The sequence below is a fragment of the Staurois parvus genome, unplaced genomic scaffold (assembly GCF_062004578.1).
Source record: "Staurois parvus isolate SC_StPar_1 unplaced genomic scaffold, SC_StPar_1.0 ptg000187l, whole genome shotgun sequence".
Taxonomy (NCBI): domain Eukaryota; kingdom Metazoa; phylum Chordata; class Amphibia; order Anura; family Ranidae; genus Staurois; species Staurois parvus.
Genome location: NW_028317983.1, coordinates 4,645,479 through 4,664,009, shown reverse-complemented (window position 1 = coordinate 4,664,009; position 18,531 = coordinate 4,645,479). Strand labels below are relative to the sequence as shown.

The window sequence follows — 18,531 nt, the reverse complement described above, 5'->3', positions numbered from 1 at the left end:
GTTCCAATTTAACCCCCTTAATGTGTCCCTTTAAATGGGCAGAAGAAGGTGTGGCTTCTGTATCCTGTGACCACTGTGATTGGCTCTCACAGTAGTCACATGACCAGGAGCCGCCCCACTGAGAAGCAGTGGCCGTGAGCTGTCGGTGACAACCACTGAGTGCGCCCTGAACCCCGACGCAGGGAATGATGTACAGGTATGTCACTGTGCCTGGACACGCCACCTGGTCACAATACAATGCAGGCAGACCGTACTAAAGGGGTTACGTGGCACTGCCTCTCTGAACAAACAGGTACAGTGCACCAACCAGCACAGAGAACGAAGGGCAATGGTAGCCATAGATGATTCATACAGTGTGTGTAAAAGAAAAAAAACTACACACAAACACAGACACACGACAAAAAAAATGAAAAAATTGAAACATGACAAAAAAATGAAAAAATTGAAACATGACAAAAAAATGAAAAAAAATGATTTGCAGGTATGGAAGTGACGACGTGTTTCATGTTGAAAGCGGAAGTGATGGAACATTCTTTTGCTTCCGCTGTGTGATGAGACACCTGATGAGCCTCACTTATCATTCACCGTGTGTGTTGCTAGTAATACGGTGTCATCTCAGAGCTTACTGAGCTTCAAAGAGGGCAGAATGTTGATGCCGTTTAGCGGGGGCCTCTGTGACTGAAGTTGCCAATTTATTTGTCGTGTCATGAGGTTCAGTACCGCAGTACTGCAGGTTATGGCGGCATATACAGTTTCTGGGAAAATGTCATGTGATAAGCATAAGCGCGGTCGTCATGGTCAGCTGACCGAAAAAGACATTGCGCAGGATTGTGACCTGGAATAAGAAAACAACTGCTGCAAAAGTGACTGCAGAGCTCAATCTCAGTCTTCCAAAGCCCGTGTCCACAAAAACGGTGTGGAGGGAACTCCATAAGCAAAACCTTCACAGGCAAGCTGCAATTGCCAAACCACTAGTGACCGATTTGCTCCGAAGAGGAGAGAATGGTGCAACACCCATAAATCGTGGACTATCGATCAATGGAAGACTGTAATATGGACCAATGAATCAAGTTTCACACCGTTCCCAACCACCGGACATGTTTTCATGTGGCAAACACCATCCCCCTTACAGCCAAGACTGTCCTGTGCCAGTGATAAGCATGGTGGTGGCACAATCATGGTTTGGGCAGTCATATCTTGGTATTCTGCAGGCCCCATCATCACCTTGAAAGGTAGAGTCTCTGACAGTACTAATTTTGGCCGACCATTTGCACCCCATGGTGCAGACATTGTTTCCCGAAGTCATTGCCATTTACCAAGAAGATAATGCTCGTGGTTTGAGGAGCATGCAGACGAAGTCTCGCACCTTCCCTGGACGCCACAGTCGCTGGACCTCATTATTATAGAGCCACTATGGCCAATTTTGAAGAACAAGGTTCAGGCTCGGTTTCGGCATCCTTTCGAGAACTGGAAAGATTTTTGCATGCAGAGTGGTATTAGATTCCATTATCCACCATCTAAGATTTAGATTTGTCAATTCCCAGAAGAATTATGTCTGCCTTGGATGCCAAAGGCAGCCCAACACCATATTGGGTAACTGTCCGTAGGGTTCAATGTTGAGTTGGCCCCGCCCTTTGCAGCTATAACAGCTTCAACTCTGTGGGAAAGCCATCCACAAGGTTTAGGAGGGTGTCTATGGGAAGGTTTGACCATTCTTCCAGAAGCACATTTGTCAGGTCAGGCACTGATGTCGGACAAGAAGGCCTGGATCGCAGTCTCCGCTCTAATTCATCCCAAAGGTGTTCTATGGGGTTGAGGTCAGGACTCTGTGCAGGCCAGTCAAGTTCCTCCACCCCAAACTCGCTCATCCATGTCTTTATGGACCTTGCTTTGTGCACTGGTGCGCAGTCATGTTGGAACAGGAAGGGGCCATCCCCAAACTCTTCCCACAAAGTTGGGAGCATGAAATTGTCCAAAATGTCTTGGTATGCTGACGCCTTAAGAGTTCCTTTCACTGGAACTAGGGGGCCAAGCTCAACCCCTGAAAAAAAAACCCCACACCATAATCCCCCCTCCACCAAACTTTACACTTGGCACAATGCAGTCAGGCAAGTACCGTTCTCCTGGCAACCGCTAAACCAGACACTTCCATCAGATTGCCAGACAGAGAAGCATGATCCATCACTTCAGAGAACACATCTCCCCTGCTCTAGAGTCCAGTGGTGGCGTGCTTTACACCACTGCATCCGACGCTTTGCATTGCACTTGGTGATGTAAGGCTTGGCTGCAGCTGCTCGGCCATGGAAACCCATTCCATGAAGGTCTCTACGCACTGTTGTTGTACTAATCTGAAGGCCACAAGAAGTTTGGAGGTCTTTAGCTATTGACTCTGCAGACAGTTGGTGACTTCTGCGCACTGTGCGCTTCAGCATGTGCTGACCCCACTCTGTCATTTTACATGGCCTACCACTTGGTGGCTGAGTTGCTGTTGTTCCCAGTTGCTTCCACTTTGTTATAATACCACTAACAGTTGAGCGTGGAATATTTAGTAGCCAGGAAATGTCACGGATGGACTTATTGCACAGGTGACAACCCATCACGGGACCACGCTTGGAGTCACTGAGCTCCTGAGAGCGACCCATTCTTTCACAAATGTTTGTAGAAGCAGTCTGCATGCCTGTGGCCATGGAGGTGATTGGAACACCTGAATTCAATGATTTGGAGGGCTGGCCCAATACTTTTGGCAATATAGTGTGTATATATATATATATATATATGTGGAAGCAATAGTCTGTTTGCATAGGCCCAATATACCCCCTTCTTAGTAATAGCCAACAATTAGGAGCATGAGCTTTGCTGATTGCAGAGTTGTAGATCAGACTCAGCAAGGGGTGTTGGATCTTTACAGAGCAGGGGTGGACTGACCATTTGGAGACTCGGACACTGCCCGAGGGCCCGGGGTCAGTAGGGGACCCCATGAGATGCCCCTGGTACCTTTTTTTCATAGGCTTTTTTGAGTTTGGGCAAGGACACGGGCCCCACGATCCCCTATTGCTTGGGGGCCCCATGAGTTGTCAGTCCGCCCCTGCTACAGAGAGATCACTGCTTCCACATAGAGAGCAGGCGTCCCACTCTGTAACTGCTGGCAGAGGACAGGCCTTTCTACTCAGGCTGTGGCTGCTTTAGAATGTAAAGGAATTGTTAAACACCAAACACCTTTTATTTTGATGCACCTGAAATGTATTTAGTCAGTTGAAACTGAAGGTTCAGTTGGGCATTAACACAGTAGTTTATCTTTTCCTGAGCTCTCCCTGTAACACGGTTTTATTGCCAGTAGATCTGATATTCCCCAGGGTGACAACATTGCTGTGTGAGTTCACTGTCTCCACTATGTGGAAGAGTAGTCTTAGACAGATATATGTATATGTAGTTTTAAAATGGATTCTAAGGTCTCAGTTACACTTGCGGCCGGGATAAGGGAGGGTTAGTAAAAAAAAATGTAGGTGCTGAGCCGTAGTTTTATTGCCTGTTCTGTCAGTCTGCTGCCTGTCTCTTTCCACAACTTCCTGGATTCCCAGCATGCTTTGCTTCTCCTTTATATGGACTACATATCCCATGATACCTTGCTGCCACAAACTGTGATTCCTGTACGTACTCTGCCCCCTGCACCCCTCCCCTCAGCACCTTTGTAGTTCAGAAGGTAGGCTCTGTGAAATGTGTTACACAGCAGTGCCTGTGTAGTGGCAAGATGTGTACCCCCATGAAGATGTGTTTCCCTGACGCATCTGCGCATGTCACGGTTTCAGAGACGATCAAGCGATCACAGAGCTACTGCATCCGACCTCTCTCCTTTCCATGATGCTTCTATCCATCTTGCGGGTGCGTCAACTATTGATCTGCGGGATCAGCTTCAGCAGTGCATGCACTCAGTGGTGCAGCCTAAAAGGGGCTAATTGAGGCAGTTCTGTGCTATGGATGGTGATCGGCGATTGGCTACTTCTGCCGAAAACCGTGACATGCGCAGATGCGTCAGGGAAATACATCTTCATGGGGGTACACATCTTGCCGTTACACCTGCACACAGCACGTAGTGACTACATGTCACAAGATTCAGGGAAGTAAATGTGTGGGATTTTCCCAAAGTAAGTTTACTTCAACATTCAGTATAATTGGAGTAGGCTATAAACAATTGGAATACAGTGTGGATTGTATGTTATATGATTTTACACTTTAACCCAGCACAGTAGCTAGCGGAGGGGAGGGTTGTATACGTGCCATGGGTGCAATGCGTTGTGTTGTTGTACCACTGCTGAATGTGACCAATTCAAGTGAATGGAGCCGTGCCACAACCATCCTGCGTCTGCTATGTGTGCAGCTCTGTAGTGCTAGCTCATAGGGTAAAACAGACTGTGAAGAGGTGACAAAAAACCCCCCAGCCTGCTGGCAAACTCTCTCTGAAAAGCGATCCACCATGGATTCGAAGGACAGTTAGGTCCTCCGCAGATATAAACAAGTCCTAAGAGCAGGTTGTTTTGACTGCTGGCCAAGAATCCTACTCCAGCAATCAGCTCCCCTGTACAGATTCCAACAGGAAAGCCTTTCTTTGAGTCCATTCAAGGTTCTCATTTTTAACTGGAGCCCCGATGAATGGGGAGTTCCTTTGACCCCGGAAAGACATGGACTGTCTTTTAACACAACATCAGTAAATGAATTTGGACTCTTATCTTGTAGTCTGGCGCTCCTTCCATATATGCACACTAAGAGTTCACTGGGCAGCTCTGCCCATTCTCAGGGTCACATGACTGTTTTATGGTTTTTTAAATTTATTTGTTTGTACTGCATGGAGGGTGTTTATTATTGTAAATATGATTCATGGTTAGTGTCTAGGGAAGTTCTTTTACGACTCTGTTTAGGTGTCAGATTCCTCGTTATCAATCCAGGACCCCGTACTGTATGCCTTTTTAGGTATATTTATCACACGGCATTGACAGATTTTATTTTTTTTTAGCAGGTAGATATTACAACATGGCCGATCACAATATGCCTTTCAGTTTCTCGTCTTTGGACTCATCAATCTCTTCCCTGAAGAACTGCCAGACATACGTAGACACAGGGATGGACATTGCCACCGGCGTGGCGCTGGATCTTCTGCAGAGCGGATGTAAGTTGTGACTTCATTTTCCTTGACTGATGACTTCTATGTAGATGTGTAGAACACAGACATCACTATGTGACCAGCTGGGGATCACTAGCTTTGATTTGTTGCTGAAAACACAAAATAAGGACATGTTGCATCCAACTTTGTACATTTTAGAAGTTTTTATTCTTCTTTTAGAATTATGTATATTAAAAGAATCTTTACCCTTAAACAATTAAGTTCACTTTTAGTAACATGTTCCATTCAGATTCAGGGTGTGCACCTCCCCGAGCTTTCGTTGTGACAGCATGTGAGGGATTCTCTCCCCGCACCCACTGTCACAATTTCAAAACAGCGCAGCTATGGAGGGCCACGCCCACTCAGCCGCATCATTCATTCAGTTTCCTGTGAATGAATGGATTACAAGTACCATCTTCCATTGCAGCTGATTGCTTGTATTTCCCACTTAACTGCGAGGCCACTGGTGAGTACTCTTGTAGGTCATTGATCTTTTTTGATTTCAGTGACTGTCTGCCCGTATGGGAGGTACATGCAGACAGCTATAATGACAGTCTGCAGGAGCCTGCCATTTCACCCACAATCTGCTAATCACAAGTGCAATCTTCTGCAGGCTCTTAAGAAAAAAAATAATATACGCACATTATTTTACCTGCAAAAAAAGTGCATGTATTATTTTTTTCTAAAAAGTGGGCTTATCCTTTAATATCCAACTGCATATTTAATGTCCCTTTAACAGCTTCCATACCGGGCACTTTTACCCCCTTCCTGCCCAGGTCATTTTTCAGGTTTCAGCGCTCTCACACTTTGAATGACAATTGCGCAGTCATACAACACTGTACCCAAACTAAAATTTTATCATTTTCTTCACACAACTAGAGCTTTCTTTTGGTGGTATTTAAGCAACACTGGGGTTTTTATTTTTTGCTAAATGAACAAAAAGTTTGAAAAAAACCCCACATTTTTCTTGGTTTCTGTTATAAAAGTTTGCAAATAAATAATGGTTCTTCATAAATTTAGGCCGAGATGTGTTCTACTACATGTCTTTGGTGAAAATAACCCAAATTAGGATGTATTATTTAGTTTGTAGGAAAGTTATAGAGTTCACAAACTATGGGATAGATCTGAATATTGATCAGTCCTGAAGTACTGACAGCCAATCTAATTTCTTGAGGTCCAAGAATGTCAGAACAATACAGATATCCCCCAAATGACCCCTTTTTGCAAAGTAGACAGTCCGACGTACTTCATAACAGGCATGGCGAGTTTTTTGAAGTTGTAATTTTTTTTGTCATAATTTTTCGGAAAAGGAAAAAAATAAAACATATTGTTGCCAGTGCAGTACAGCGTCATCATATAACTGGCATGGCGGTGATCAGGGACACTGACTGGTCACAGTACAAAAAAAAAAAAAAATTATTATTTTTTAAAATGTTTTTATTAGTTTTAATTTTTTATTACTTTTTTTCTCTTTTTTTTTAAGATTTTTTTTCATGTTTCACTATGACCAAAGTAGTATAATGTTACCATAGTAACATTGTACTACTTTGGACAAGTGATCAGTTTTTGGTTTTTTTTTTACACAATTTGCTTATAAGCAAAGAATTTCTTTGCTATAAGCAAGCATTTACCTGAATGACATCGATTCATTCAGGGGTTTTTTTTGTGCGCTTAGCTGTGATTTGGCCACGGCTAATCACATGACACAGCTGGGCTGTGATTAGTCCAGCTTGTGCATGTGATTGCTGTGACCATTCACAGCTAGACACAATAGTATACAATGGATGGCATGAAAGGAAGCCATCCATTGTATACAATTGTCATGTGACCTGCTGTGATTGGTCACAGCAGGTCACATGATACTGGAAACAGGGCCGGTACACAGATCTGTCATCGCCCGTGTCCGAGGTACACGGCCAGTGAAAGATCGCGTCGTAGAGCGACCCTGCGGGCAGGCAAACTGCGCATGCCTGAAAGGACGCCATATGGCGTCCACCCGGAGGGATGAGCTGCTCGCCCAGCCGCCTTTGTGCTATTGGCCGGGCGGAAACTAGTTAAAAAATTTGGATCAAGCTGGCACAAACAAACTATTTATTGCACTTCTGTCTTTAAATAGTTTGCGCCAAGCTGGCCTAAATGAATGATCTAGTGCACTGATGGGTACCCTTGCTGGGCTCACTGTATTAACTGTATGTAGCCTCAGCTAGATATAACATACAGCGCTGTGTTCTGGCAGTGAGTCGAGGACTTGCTGTCCCATTCCTGTAATAAAACAGAGTAGGGCTGAACACTGCTCGGCCATTCACAGGAAGCTTTGTATTCTATGAATGAATACAAAGTTTACTCAGGTGGATGACATCACAAACTGCCTTCCGCCAATCAGAGGAAGCTTTGATTTCATTCATAGAATACAAAGCTCCTACTCTGTTTTGTTCCAGGAATGGGACAGCAAGTCCCCATCTCACTGCCAGAACACAGCGCTGTATGCTATATCTAGCTGAGGCTACATGCAGTTAATACAGCACAACCAGCAAGTGCACCTGTCAGTGCAGTAGATCATTAATTTAGGCCAGCTTGGTGCAAACAAACTATTTAAAGACACATTAAATATGGAGTTAGGTTTTAATACGCTTTCTGATAGGTTACCCTCCCCACCCACTAATACTTGCCTTACCTGTGCTCCCCCGCTAACTTTACCACCTGCCAGAGCCCTTAGTCTACTCCCTGTGTAACCCCTGTATCGGCCAGTGATAGAGCTTACACAGACTTTACATAGTCTGGCTGAAAAAGACAAAAGTCCATCCAGTTCAACCAAAAAAAAGTTAGAATCATATTCCCACAGTTGATCAAGAGGAAGGCAAAAAACCCCCTCAGGAAAGCATGATCCAATTTACTCCTGCAAGGGAAAAAAATTCCTTCCTGATCCCCCGAGAGGCAACCAGATATTCCCTGGATGAACTTTACCTATAAATGTTATATCCAGTTATAGTGGCTATAGAAAGTCTACACACCCCTGTTAAAATGTCAGGTTTCTGTGATTAAAAAAAATGAGACCAAGATAAATAAATTCAGAACTTTTTCCACCTTTAATGTGACCTATAAACTGTACAACTCAATTGAAAAGTATTAACCACTACTTTCTGCATTCGATCTTTAGCCAGTTTTCTATCCTTTTACATACGTATTCCTCCAAGCCTGTAGACTTTACCTAACACATTAGCCATGTGTAGGGAACTGTGTCAAACGCTTTTGCAAAATCCAAGTATACCACGTCCACTGCCACCCCTCTGTCCAAGTATACCACGTCCACTGCCACCCCTCTGTCCAAGTATACCACGTCCACTGCCACCCCTCTGTCCAAGTATACCACGTCCACCTCCACCCCTCTGTCCAAGTATACCACGTCCACTGCCACCCCTCTGTCCAAGTATACCACGTCCACCTCCACCCCTCTGTCCAAGTATACCACGTCCACCTCCACCCCTCTGTCCAAGTATACCACGTCCACCTCCACCCCTCTGTCCAAGTATACCACGTCCACCGCCACCCCTCTGTCCAAGTATACCACGTCCACCGCCACCCCTCTGTCCAAGTATACCACGTCCACTGCCACCCCTCTGTCCAAGTATACCACGTCCACTGCCACCCCTCTGTCCAAGTATACCACGTCCACTGCCACCCCTCTGTCCAAGTATACCACGTCCACCTCCACCCCTCTGTCCAAGTATACCACATCCACTGCCACCCCTCTGTCCAAGGTTTTGCTCACCTCCTCATAAAAAGGAATCAGATTTGTTTGACAACTTCTGTCTTTCATGAATCCATGCTGTCTGTTGCTTAAAATATTTTTTTCCAGCAAGAACTCATCTATGTGGTATTTTATTAAGCTTTCCAACTATAGAAGTTAAACTAACAAGTCTATAATTATTTGGTAAAGATTTTGACCCCTTTTTAAATATAGGCACCACCTTACGCCAATCCAAGTGGTACTATGCCAGTCATTAAAGAGTCCCTAAAATTAGAAACAATGGCTTTGAAATGACAGAGCTCAATTCTTTAAGGACCCGTGGGTGTATGCCATCCGGTCCAGGTGCTTTGTTCACCTTTATTCTGTCTAAATATTTCTGCATCAAATCAATTATGAGTCAATTTGGATCATCTGGGGCTGTGTCACTACCATGCCCATTATGGACAAGGTCTCCCCCATGCTCCTTTGTATACACAGAGCTGAAGAAGGTATTAAATAAATTTGCCTTCTCTTTATCCCCAGTCACCCACTCTAGATTATTTAGTAAAGGGCCTACATGCTCGGACCGGACCTTTTTACTATTAATATATTTGAAGAATTTTTGGGGGTTTGTCCTGCTATCTTTTGCAATCTGTCATTTGTTTTCAGTTTTCGCGGCATTGATTTCCTTTTTACATATTCTGTTACCGTATTTGCCGGCGTATAAGACGACTTTTCAACCCCTGAAAATCTTCTGAAAAGTCGGGGGTCGTCTTATACGCCGGTATACGGCGAGCCGGTGTGTCAGGGCGGCACTTTTTCCAGGGGCGGTGTCCTCCAACGGACACTAAGTACAGGGGTGGGCAGAGGGGCTGCTGTACCTTACCTGGCTCCGGTCCCACGATGATCCGGTCCAGGAAGCGCGGCTGCTCCTTCTTTCAGTTCGGCCGCTTGATGGTCACACGGCCGCTTGGCTCCGCCTCCTCACCGGTGATTGGGCGCCAGCGCACACAGGCGACCAATCACCGGCGAGGAGGCGGAGCCGAACGGCCCCGCGAAAATCAAGCTGCTGAACTGAAAGAAGGAGCAGCCGCTCCTCTCCCCCACTGACACCAACGATGGGGCACTATTCCTCCTCCACACTGACACCAATGATGGGGCACTATTCTTCCCCCACTGACACCAATGATGGGGCACTATTCCTCCCCCACTGACACCAATGATGGGGCACTATTCCTCCCCCACTGACACCAATGATGGGGCACTATTCCTCCCCCACTGACACCAATGATGGGGCACTATTCCTCCCCCACTGACACCAATGATGGGGCACTATTCCTCCCCCACTGACACCAATGATGGGGCACTTTTCTCCACACTGATACCAATGATGGGGCACTATTCTCCCCACTGACACCAATGATGGGGCACTATTCCTCCCCAACTGACACCAACCATGGGGCACTATTCCTCCTCCCCACTGACACCAACCATGGGACACTATTCCTCCTCCCCACTAACACCAACGATGGGGCACTATTCCTCCCACTGACTAATGATGGGGCACTATTCCTCCCACTGATACCAATGATGGGGTGCTATTCCTCCCACTGACACCAATGATGGGGCATGATTCCTCCCACTGACACTAATGATGGGACACTATTCCTCACACACTGACACTACTGATGGGGCACCATTAGTGTCAGTGGGAGGAATAGTGCCCCATCATTGGTGTCAGTGGGAGGAATAGCGCCCCATCATTGGAATACCATACTGAAATACCATACCATACTGAAATCAAATCTGATGTTTTTTCATTTTTATTTGGTGTGCGTTGGAAGAGGGGTAGTCTTATACGGCGAGTATAGCTCAAACCCTATATTTTAACAGGAAAAGTAGGGGGTCGTCTTATACGCCTAGTCGTCTTATACGCCGGCAAATACGGTATATTCTTTGTAATGTTTAAACGATGATAGCGTTCCTTCCTTTTTATATTTAATAAAAGCTCTTTTCTTATTATCTATACCTTTTTTTAACTTTGACCGTAAGCCACATAGGTTTGATTTTTAGCCTTTTAAACTTTGTTGCCCATGGGAATATATTTTGCAGTGTGTTCACATACAGTCTTTTTGAAGAACTCCCATTTCTGTGTTGTGTTCATCGATGCCAATATTCATTCCCAATCTAAGTTTTGGAGAGCAGCTCTCAGACTTGGAAAATTAGCTCTCTTAAAGTTGAGCGTTTTTATTTTTCCCATATGTGCTTTTTGTTTACAGCTAACAATAAATGAAATCATGTCATGGTCACTACTACCCAGATGTTCTTTTATATGGACATTAGCAATAAGCTCTGCATGGTTTGAGATTACCAGGTCCAGTAGAGCATCATTCCTGGTTAGGGCCTCTATGAACTGTACCATAAAATTGTCCTGTAGTAGGTTTATACATTTTCGCCCTTTAACTGTTCCTGCAGTACCATTACTCCAGTCAATTTTCTGGTAGTTAAATTCTCTCATTATTATCACTGTCCCAGCCCTTGCAGCCCTTTCGATCTGTGCAAGGAGCTGAGTCTCCACCTCCTCATTAATACTGGGTGGCCTATAACAAACTCCAATGATAGCCTTTGTAGTATGCACCCCCATGTGCAGTTCCACCCATAATACTTCAGCCTCATCACACTCTCTATCAATAGGTCCTCTTTCACACTCGCTCTGAGATCACTTCTCACTTAGAGACAGACACCACCACCTTTCCTTTTTACCATCTCTCCAAAAGAGAACATAACCAGGAATATTAATGGCCCAGTCATGTGAAGAATGAAGCCAAGATTCAGCAATACCAATTAAATCATAGTTCTGTTCATGCACCAAAGCCTCCAACTCACCTAATTTGCTTGGCAGACTTCTGGCATTAGTGAACAAACACTTTAATTCATTGACATCTTGTGCACACATAATTTGCATATTTTTTATTTTTGTACAATTGGTACCAATTCCAATAGTTGTTTGTAACATGGGAACCTTCTTATTACCTGCCATAGCCCTCCCACCATCTTTCCCCATTCCACCCACCAGTAAGGACTGACTCCTGTCTGATCTGTTTGCCCCATTATATTCCAATTCTCCCTCCCCCCATATCCTAGTTTAAATACTCCTCCAGCCTTCCCATAAACCTCTTCCCCAGCACAGCAGACCCCCTTCCATTTAGGTGCAAACCATCTCTGGCATATAGGTTGCACCCCAATGAAAAGTCAGCCCAGTGCTCTAGAAACCCAAATCCTTCCCTCTTACACCAGGTCTTTAGCCATGCATTGAGTTCTCTAATCTCCCTGTCTTTCCTGAGTTTCGCATGGCACAGGTAATATTTCAGAGAATATCACCTTGGAGGTCCTTTTCTTCAACTTGCAGCCTAGTTCTTTAAATTAATTCTTAAGGCGCCTCCACCTTCCATGTATTCTGTCATTGGTTCTATCAGGGTCCAAGAAAGCTGGGTCTTGCCCAGCCCCTCCCAGTAATTTATCAACCTGGTCCACCACATGCCGAACCCTGGCACCAGGGAGGCAGCAAACCATTCGGTTTAGACGAGCCTGGCTTCAAATTATTCTATCAGTCCTTCTGATTATAGAATCCCTATTATCACCAACGATGTAGGTCTTCCTGCACTACCCTCACCATCCTTGCCAGATGGTCTGCTCTCCCGGCTGTTAGGAATAGCAGTGACATCCAGGGCTGCCACCCCTGAACTTGCCACCCCCACATCTGCACCCAATTTAGCAAGTCTACAAAAAATTATTCAAAGAAGAATCTCCCCCTCTTTAAACAAATCCCCAACTGAAATACATAAGTAGCGCACACACCTTAAAAGTGATAATATGTAGTAATCAAAACAACAATATTCATAAAGAAGTCCAATGTCTCAATAGTTCAAAATCAATAAAAAAAAAGGATGAATGTAATAAACTTGAAATTTTCTTATAAAGTTTGATTGCTTCCGGTGGCTTTTGTGAAAACCTCAAAAATAAAAGAAACTCAAAATAGTGTATTACCATAACAACCCTTCCTCATTTTTTCTGTATTCCTGAGTGTAGCTCGGGGTAAAGTTTCAGTACCACAAGCGGTAACCCCGAGCTACACTCAGGCTTACCATGCAGCGCTGCTCCAGGATCTGTTCTTCTCTTGCCTTGTTCTTCGATCTCGCAATATCCCCCCTGCAGTGTCCCCGGTAATGTCCTCCAGCGGATGCCGGCATCTGTCTTCTGTGTTCCGTCCCCTGCAACGTCGGGACGTATGGGGGACGGAACTGGCGGGAAATTTGAAAATGACAAAAAGTGACATTCACTAAATACACTAAAATCACATAGTAAAACATTCCTGTATTAAACCATTTCACATACATTTTGTCCCGAGTGCTTTGTCTTGTGCCATGCCTGCATTTTTACTGTTCTTTCTGCCGGGAAACTGAGAAACGTCCATGGCGTCCAAAAAGCGTCCCTTTAGGTCAAAATCGGTTTTAGACCAGCTAGAGAACAGCGATAGTAAATCAGAACCACTTGCAGAATTGAGTGATAATGATTTGTGGGGAAATTCGTCATCAGACACTGAAAACAATTTTGCGACTTTGCTCAGTGATGTGCGAACTTGGCGCTTTATTTCAAATTTCAGTGTTTTTGGTTTGATTATATTATTGAATTAAATGTATTAATATTTTTTATGATTATTTATTAAATTTTAAGTTATGTTTTCGTGTTTCAAATTTTACCATACCTGGGATGTTTACTAGACTCTTGTTCGGATAGATTTCAGTGAGTTATTCCTAAAAATTACAGGCCTACAATAAAAAAAAATACATATTTCCATGCAAAAAAATGTACCGCTTTGAGCACAGAAATATGGACATAATCAGACCGCTAAGGAGGTTAATCCCTTGACGCCGACGTCACACAAAGATGGCTGGAACTGGGCTTTTTTTCTGTGGGGCCGCATATTTGCGTACCTGTCTTTGTGCTGGGAGCACAGCGCGCTCCCAACACAAAGACCAGGGTGTCACTGAGAGCAATGATCGAGACCTGGGACTCCCGATTCTGTGTCACATGATCGCTGTGATAGCCTCTGATTGGCTATCACAGTGGTCAGTCACTGTGAAGCTCGCCCCCTTTATTTTTTTTTCTCCCTGAATGGAGGAGAGAGATGCATTGTATGTCTCTCTCTCCTTATAAAGAAAAAAAAACCTGTTTGCAAAAAAAAAAAAAACCTAGATCAAGGTTTGATCTAGTTCAGTACCAGGGTTACTGTTTGGGTCAAGGTCAAAGGTCATGATTTGTGTTTTTTTTTTTTTTTTAAGTGGTGCCAGTGTATTTTAGGTAAAAAAACGAAAAACAAAATGGGCTGTGGTACGGGTACAAACAACAAATAACATACACATACTGTATATGGTATCGCTGTGATTGTCAAGAGCTGGAAAATTTGTTTTGGGTTGTTTTTTGGTGGTAGGTTACAGTAGTAACAAGAAACACACAGCTAAATAAAAAAATATTTTTTTTTACTGTTTTACTAACACATGTCAAAGGTGTAAAATTTTACTTAGGCTTTAAGATTTGTATTACTCTTAGGCGCTAAAGGATAAGTTCACCTTTTGTAACATGTTACATGTTACACCCATATTCAGGGTGAAACATGGGACATGTTACTGTAGGACCAGCCCACCCCCTTTTCCCAATTCCCTGCGCAGTGACAGCTAATGGGGGATCTTTTTCCCCCCGCTAGCGGTCACAATTAAAAAAAAACGTGGCCGTGTGGTGCTGCGCCCACCTGGCCGCATCATTCATGGGAATGGGAGACTACAAGTCCCAACATCCTTTGTGGCTGTTGGCTTGTAGTTCTCAATGAACTACGTGGGCACTGTTGAGTGCTGTGGTTCATTGATTCTTCCTGTCAGTGTAAAACTGGCAGCCAGTATGATGCACGGGCAGACAGATTGTGCTAATAGTCTGCAGAAGACCTGCATGGCACCAGCAATCGGCTGATCACTGGTGAAATGCTTTCCAGGCCCCTAAAACAAAAAATAGTAAATGCACATTTTTTGCCTGCAACAAAATGTGCATTTATTTATTTTTTGTTAAAAGGTGAGCAAAGGTGAGTCTTGGATGGCCCTTTCGGTACTACTGACCTGTTGACTTTGGTCTAAGGAGCCTGGTGGAAAATTGTAGCCCGAACAGTGACTGCATCCTATCTGATGCAGTCACTGTTTGGGTATTTGGGCAGCTTTAGTGCTGTGGCAGCCCTGACACAGTAGGTGGCAGTGGAGTGTCAGGGATGCGGGTGTGACCAGAAGTGTGTGGACTGACACAGGGAAAGATAGGCTTCAGATATAGTAAATAATATCATTTATTAAGACTAACAATACAAACGCAGTGCAAAACTAAACATAACACAGTGCAAACAAACTGAACCAAACCTCCAACAGATAACAAACATACGATACAAGAGTAGTCAGGCAGGCCGGGTCGGTAGCAAACGGGCAAACGGAGTACCAGGAGCAGGCGGGAGAGTGGTCAGGACTAGCCGAGGTCAGTACAGGCAGAGTTCAGGCAGCGTCAGGACAGCAGAAACAGGATCAGGAAACCAGGGCCAAGCAAACAGTACAACAAGGCACAGACTGCAGGTCTGGCTATCCCTTAAATACACCACCTGCAATCAGCCCTAGGTGATGGCTAATTGCCGAAGTGAGCCTCTGGTTGTTGAGAGCACCCGCTGGCCAGCCCTGGTACTGCAGCCCACAAGGCAGGTGAGTCCCACCACTATTGGCAAGTCCATTCCTGACATGGAGATTCCTCCTTCCAATGCAGTTTAGCATGGATGAAGAAATCTGTTGATGTTCTCTTGTTCACCTTGTAGGCTGAATGAGAGAAATTGATGCATGTATGGCTAGCCTAAAGCTAGTCATATTTTAGTAGAATTTTGTTCAAAATTTTTTGTTGTAGGAAACTTTGTTCAAATTTCTAATCATTGGTGGGTTCAAATCAGCTTTGGTATTAACTGCAGAGATGAGAAAATTCGAAGGATGCCAATATTTTTTTCAATACATTTCTAACACTGGCTGTGCTTTTCATTCTGGAAAGTCTGCTCATTCCCCAAATCGAATCTTAAAAGCAAATTAAATTCTGAAGTACCTTCAAATGACATAAGTCAAGTCAAGAATGTACTGAGAATTTTCGTACAAACGTTCGTTCAACAGTCTACTAGTGTATAGCCAGCTACCTCCAAAACGCAGTGTGGGAAAGGCGCGTTCTGTGCATTTTCTCCGCATAGCTTTCCATTGCAATGTTCTTGTGATCTGCATACGAGTGGCAGTGTATTGTTAACAGCACCCCAAACACAGATCGCAAACGTTGCATGGTACCGCAATACCATGCAGTTTGGTACAGCTCATTTTTAAAAGTAGACCATGCACTATTTTTTTCTGTGTTCTAGTGCAAAACGCAGCCCATTCAAATGAATAGGCTGCAAAAATGTACAGCAAAGGAACACGAGGGGAACGCGGCACGTTTTCTGTGCAATCCTGGTGTAAACTGTCCATTGCACACAAAGTTTGTCTCTTTTGAGAAATGACAGTAAACGTCAGCGGTGCTTAAATAAAACACTTTGAACAGGGTCTATGTTTTCATGTGTGTTTTAAAACAGTAAGGCTCCAGTCACACGTGTGTGAATCCAAAGTCATGCGATTCCCATTGCAGCTTTACATTGCGACTTTGATCCAACTTTGATGCAGCTTTGGATGAATATGACTTTGGCTGTTGCACAACTGTCACATTGATAACATTAGGATGTGACTTTCATGCGACTGTTGAGAGTGTACATTGCAGTCTATAGCACTCAACTCCCATGAAAGTCAAAGTAGTGTAGGAACCTTTTTAAAGTCGCTGCGACTTTAAGTTGCATAGATTTGAATGCCTTCCATTAAAATACATGGACTGCGACTTGTCATGCGACTTTGTGTCTAAAATTACATGACAATGGAGCCTTCGGGAGCATTCACATCTGCTAATGCATCTGCACGCCGATTTAGATGTGGGGATTCCCATGATTAGTGGCAAGAGGCAGCCCCATTGAAGTCATGTCAAGTTGGCTGTATGGGGCCCCGTGGTTTCTAACAGCAGCGCTGGTGAAGACCTTAGAATTGCAGGGCTTTTCAAAGGTGACAGTGTGGAAATTGTATAACAAATAGAGCTGAATACAGAACTCTTCATCAGACTGACCACTGTGGGGACAAAGCCCGTGGTAGATGAACATGGGAGATGCTTAGCTGCTCAGCCAGTTTGCATGCAGATTGCATGCTGGGCCTCTGTAAGCAATAAATATGCATTTCTGGAAAACCAGATGGAAGCCAAAGTGAAAAAAGTTGCAGGCTGTAGTTTGCTAAACCACCATACAGCGATTCAGAGATGGAGCAGGAACTAGTGAATGCAATGGTAATGGTTCCTGACTGTTTCTGGTTTCTTACCAAACTGGAGGAGTAGAAATGGGTCCTACCACCTAGACAATGGATTACCCTTGTAGTTCCTGCTATGAATAATGAGGGGCAAGGTTCCACTGTGGTGCTGAATGAGGGTTTATATTTGTCCTGATCTCCAGGTGTGCAGGGTATTCATTTTATAGTATATAGTATGACATATATGATAAATGGTTACTGTTACATTATTTGTGTCTCTTTCTTTGTATTTTGGTGGCACCGTTTTAAACATTCCTTGAAATCCTTACATACTGTTGTTTTTCCGATGCAGATATATGCAATAACATATACCCCCCTAGACCTTGTCTGTAAGGACAGCATGGCCACTTCTTGACTTTTCAAAATCTACAGGCAGCTTTAAAGCGGAGTTCCACTCACGCTGTCAACAAATAAAAGTCAGCAGCTACAAAAACTGCAGCTCGTTTCACCGGCCATCCTGTATTCCAGGAGGCCGGCATCTTCAGTGTGGGCACCCGGCTGTGATAGCTTGCAGCTTCACAGTTGGGTGCCCACTGCACATGCGCGAGTAGCGCTGCGCTTCATGAATGGTCCTGTAGTCCTCTGGGACCTGTCAAGTGTCCAAAAAGACTACAGGGAGGGAGGGAGGACACTATCCGTTTCTGATCGCCTAGGCCAGTGGTGGGCAACATTTTTTTTCAACTGAGCCAAATCTCGCCAAAACCACGATTGAAATTTATTTTGAGAGCCACATTCTTAAAACTGAAAATACATAGGATGGTACACTGTTTTTAGTTTCAATAAGTTTTTATAGTAATTCATCCCCCATAGTAATTCATCCCCCATATAGTAATTCATCCCCCATATAGTAATTCATCCCCCATATAGTAATTCATCCCCCATAGTAATTCATCCCCCATAGTAATTCATCCCCCATATAGTAATTCATCCCCCATATAGTAATTCATCCCCCATAGTAATTCATCCCCCATAGTAATTCATCTCCCATATAGTAATTCATCCCCCATATAGTAATTAATCCCCCATATAGTAATTCATCCCCCATATAGTAATTCATCCCCCATATAGTAATTCATCCCCCATAGTAATTCATCCCCCCTATAGTAATTCATCCCCCGTATAGTAATTCATCCCCCATAGTAATTCATCCCCCATATAGT

The 18,531-nt window shown here is 44.2% G+C and overlaps 1 protein-coding gene across 1 annotated transcript in view; it reads left to right on the top strand.

Annotated features, from left to right (window-relative positions):
* NSMCE2 (NSE2 SUMO ligase component of SMC5/6 complex) overlaps positions 1-18,531 on the top strand; it is a 432,520-nt gene that overhangs the window by 1,904 nt on the left and 412,085 nt on the right. The window contains exon 2 of the mRNA XM_089677511.1: positions 5,009-5,161. Within this exon, the coding sequence (XP_089533637.1) occupies positions 5,026-5,161 (136 nt within the window). The 5' untranslated portion in view covers positions 5,009-5,025. The remainder of the gene's footprint in view (positions 1-5,008; positions 5,162-18,531) is intronic.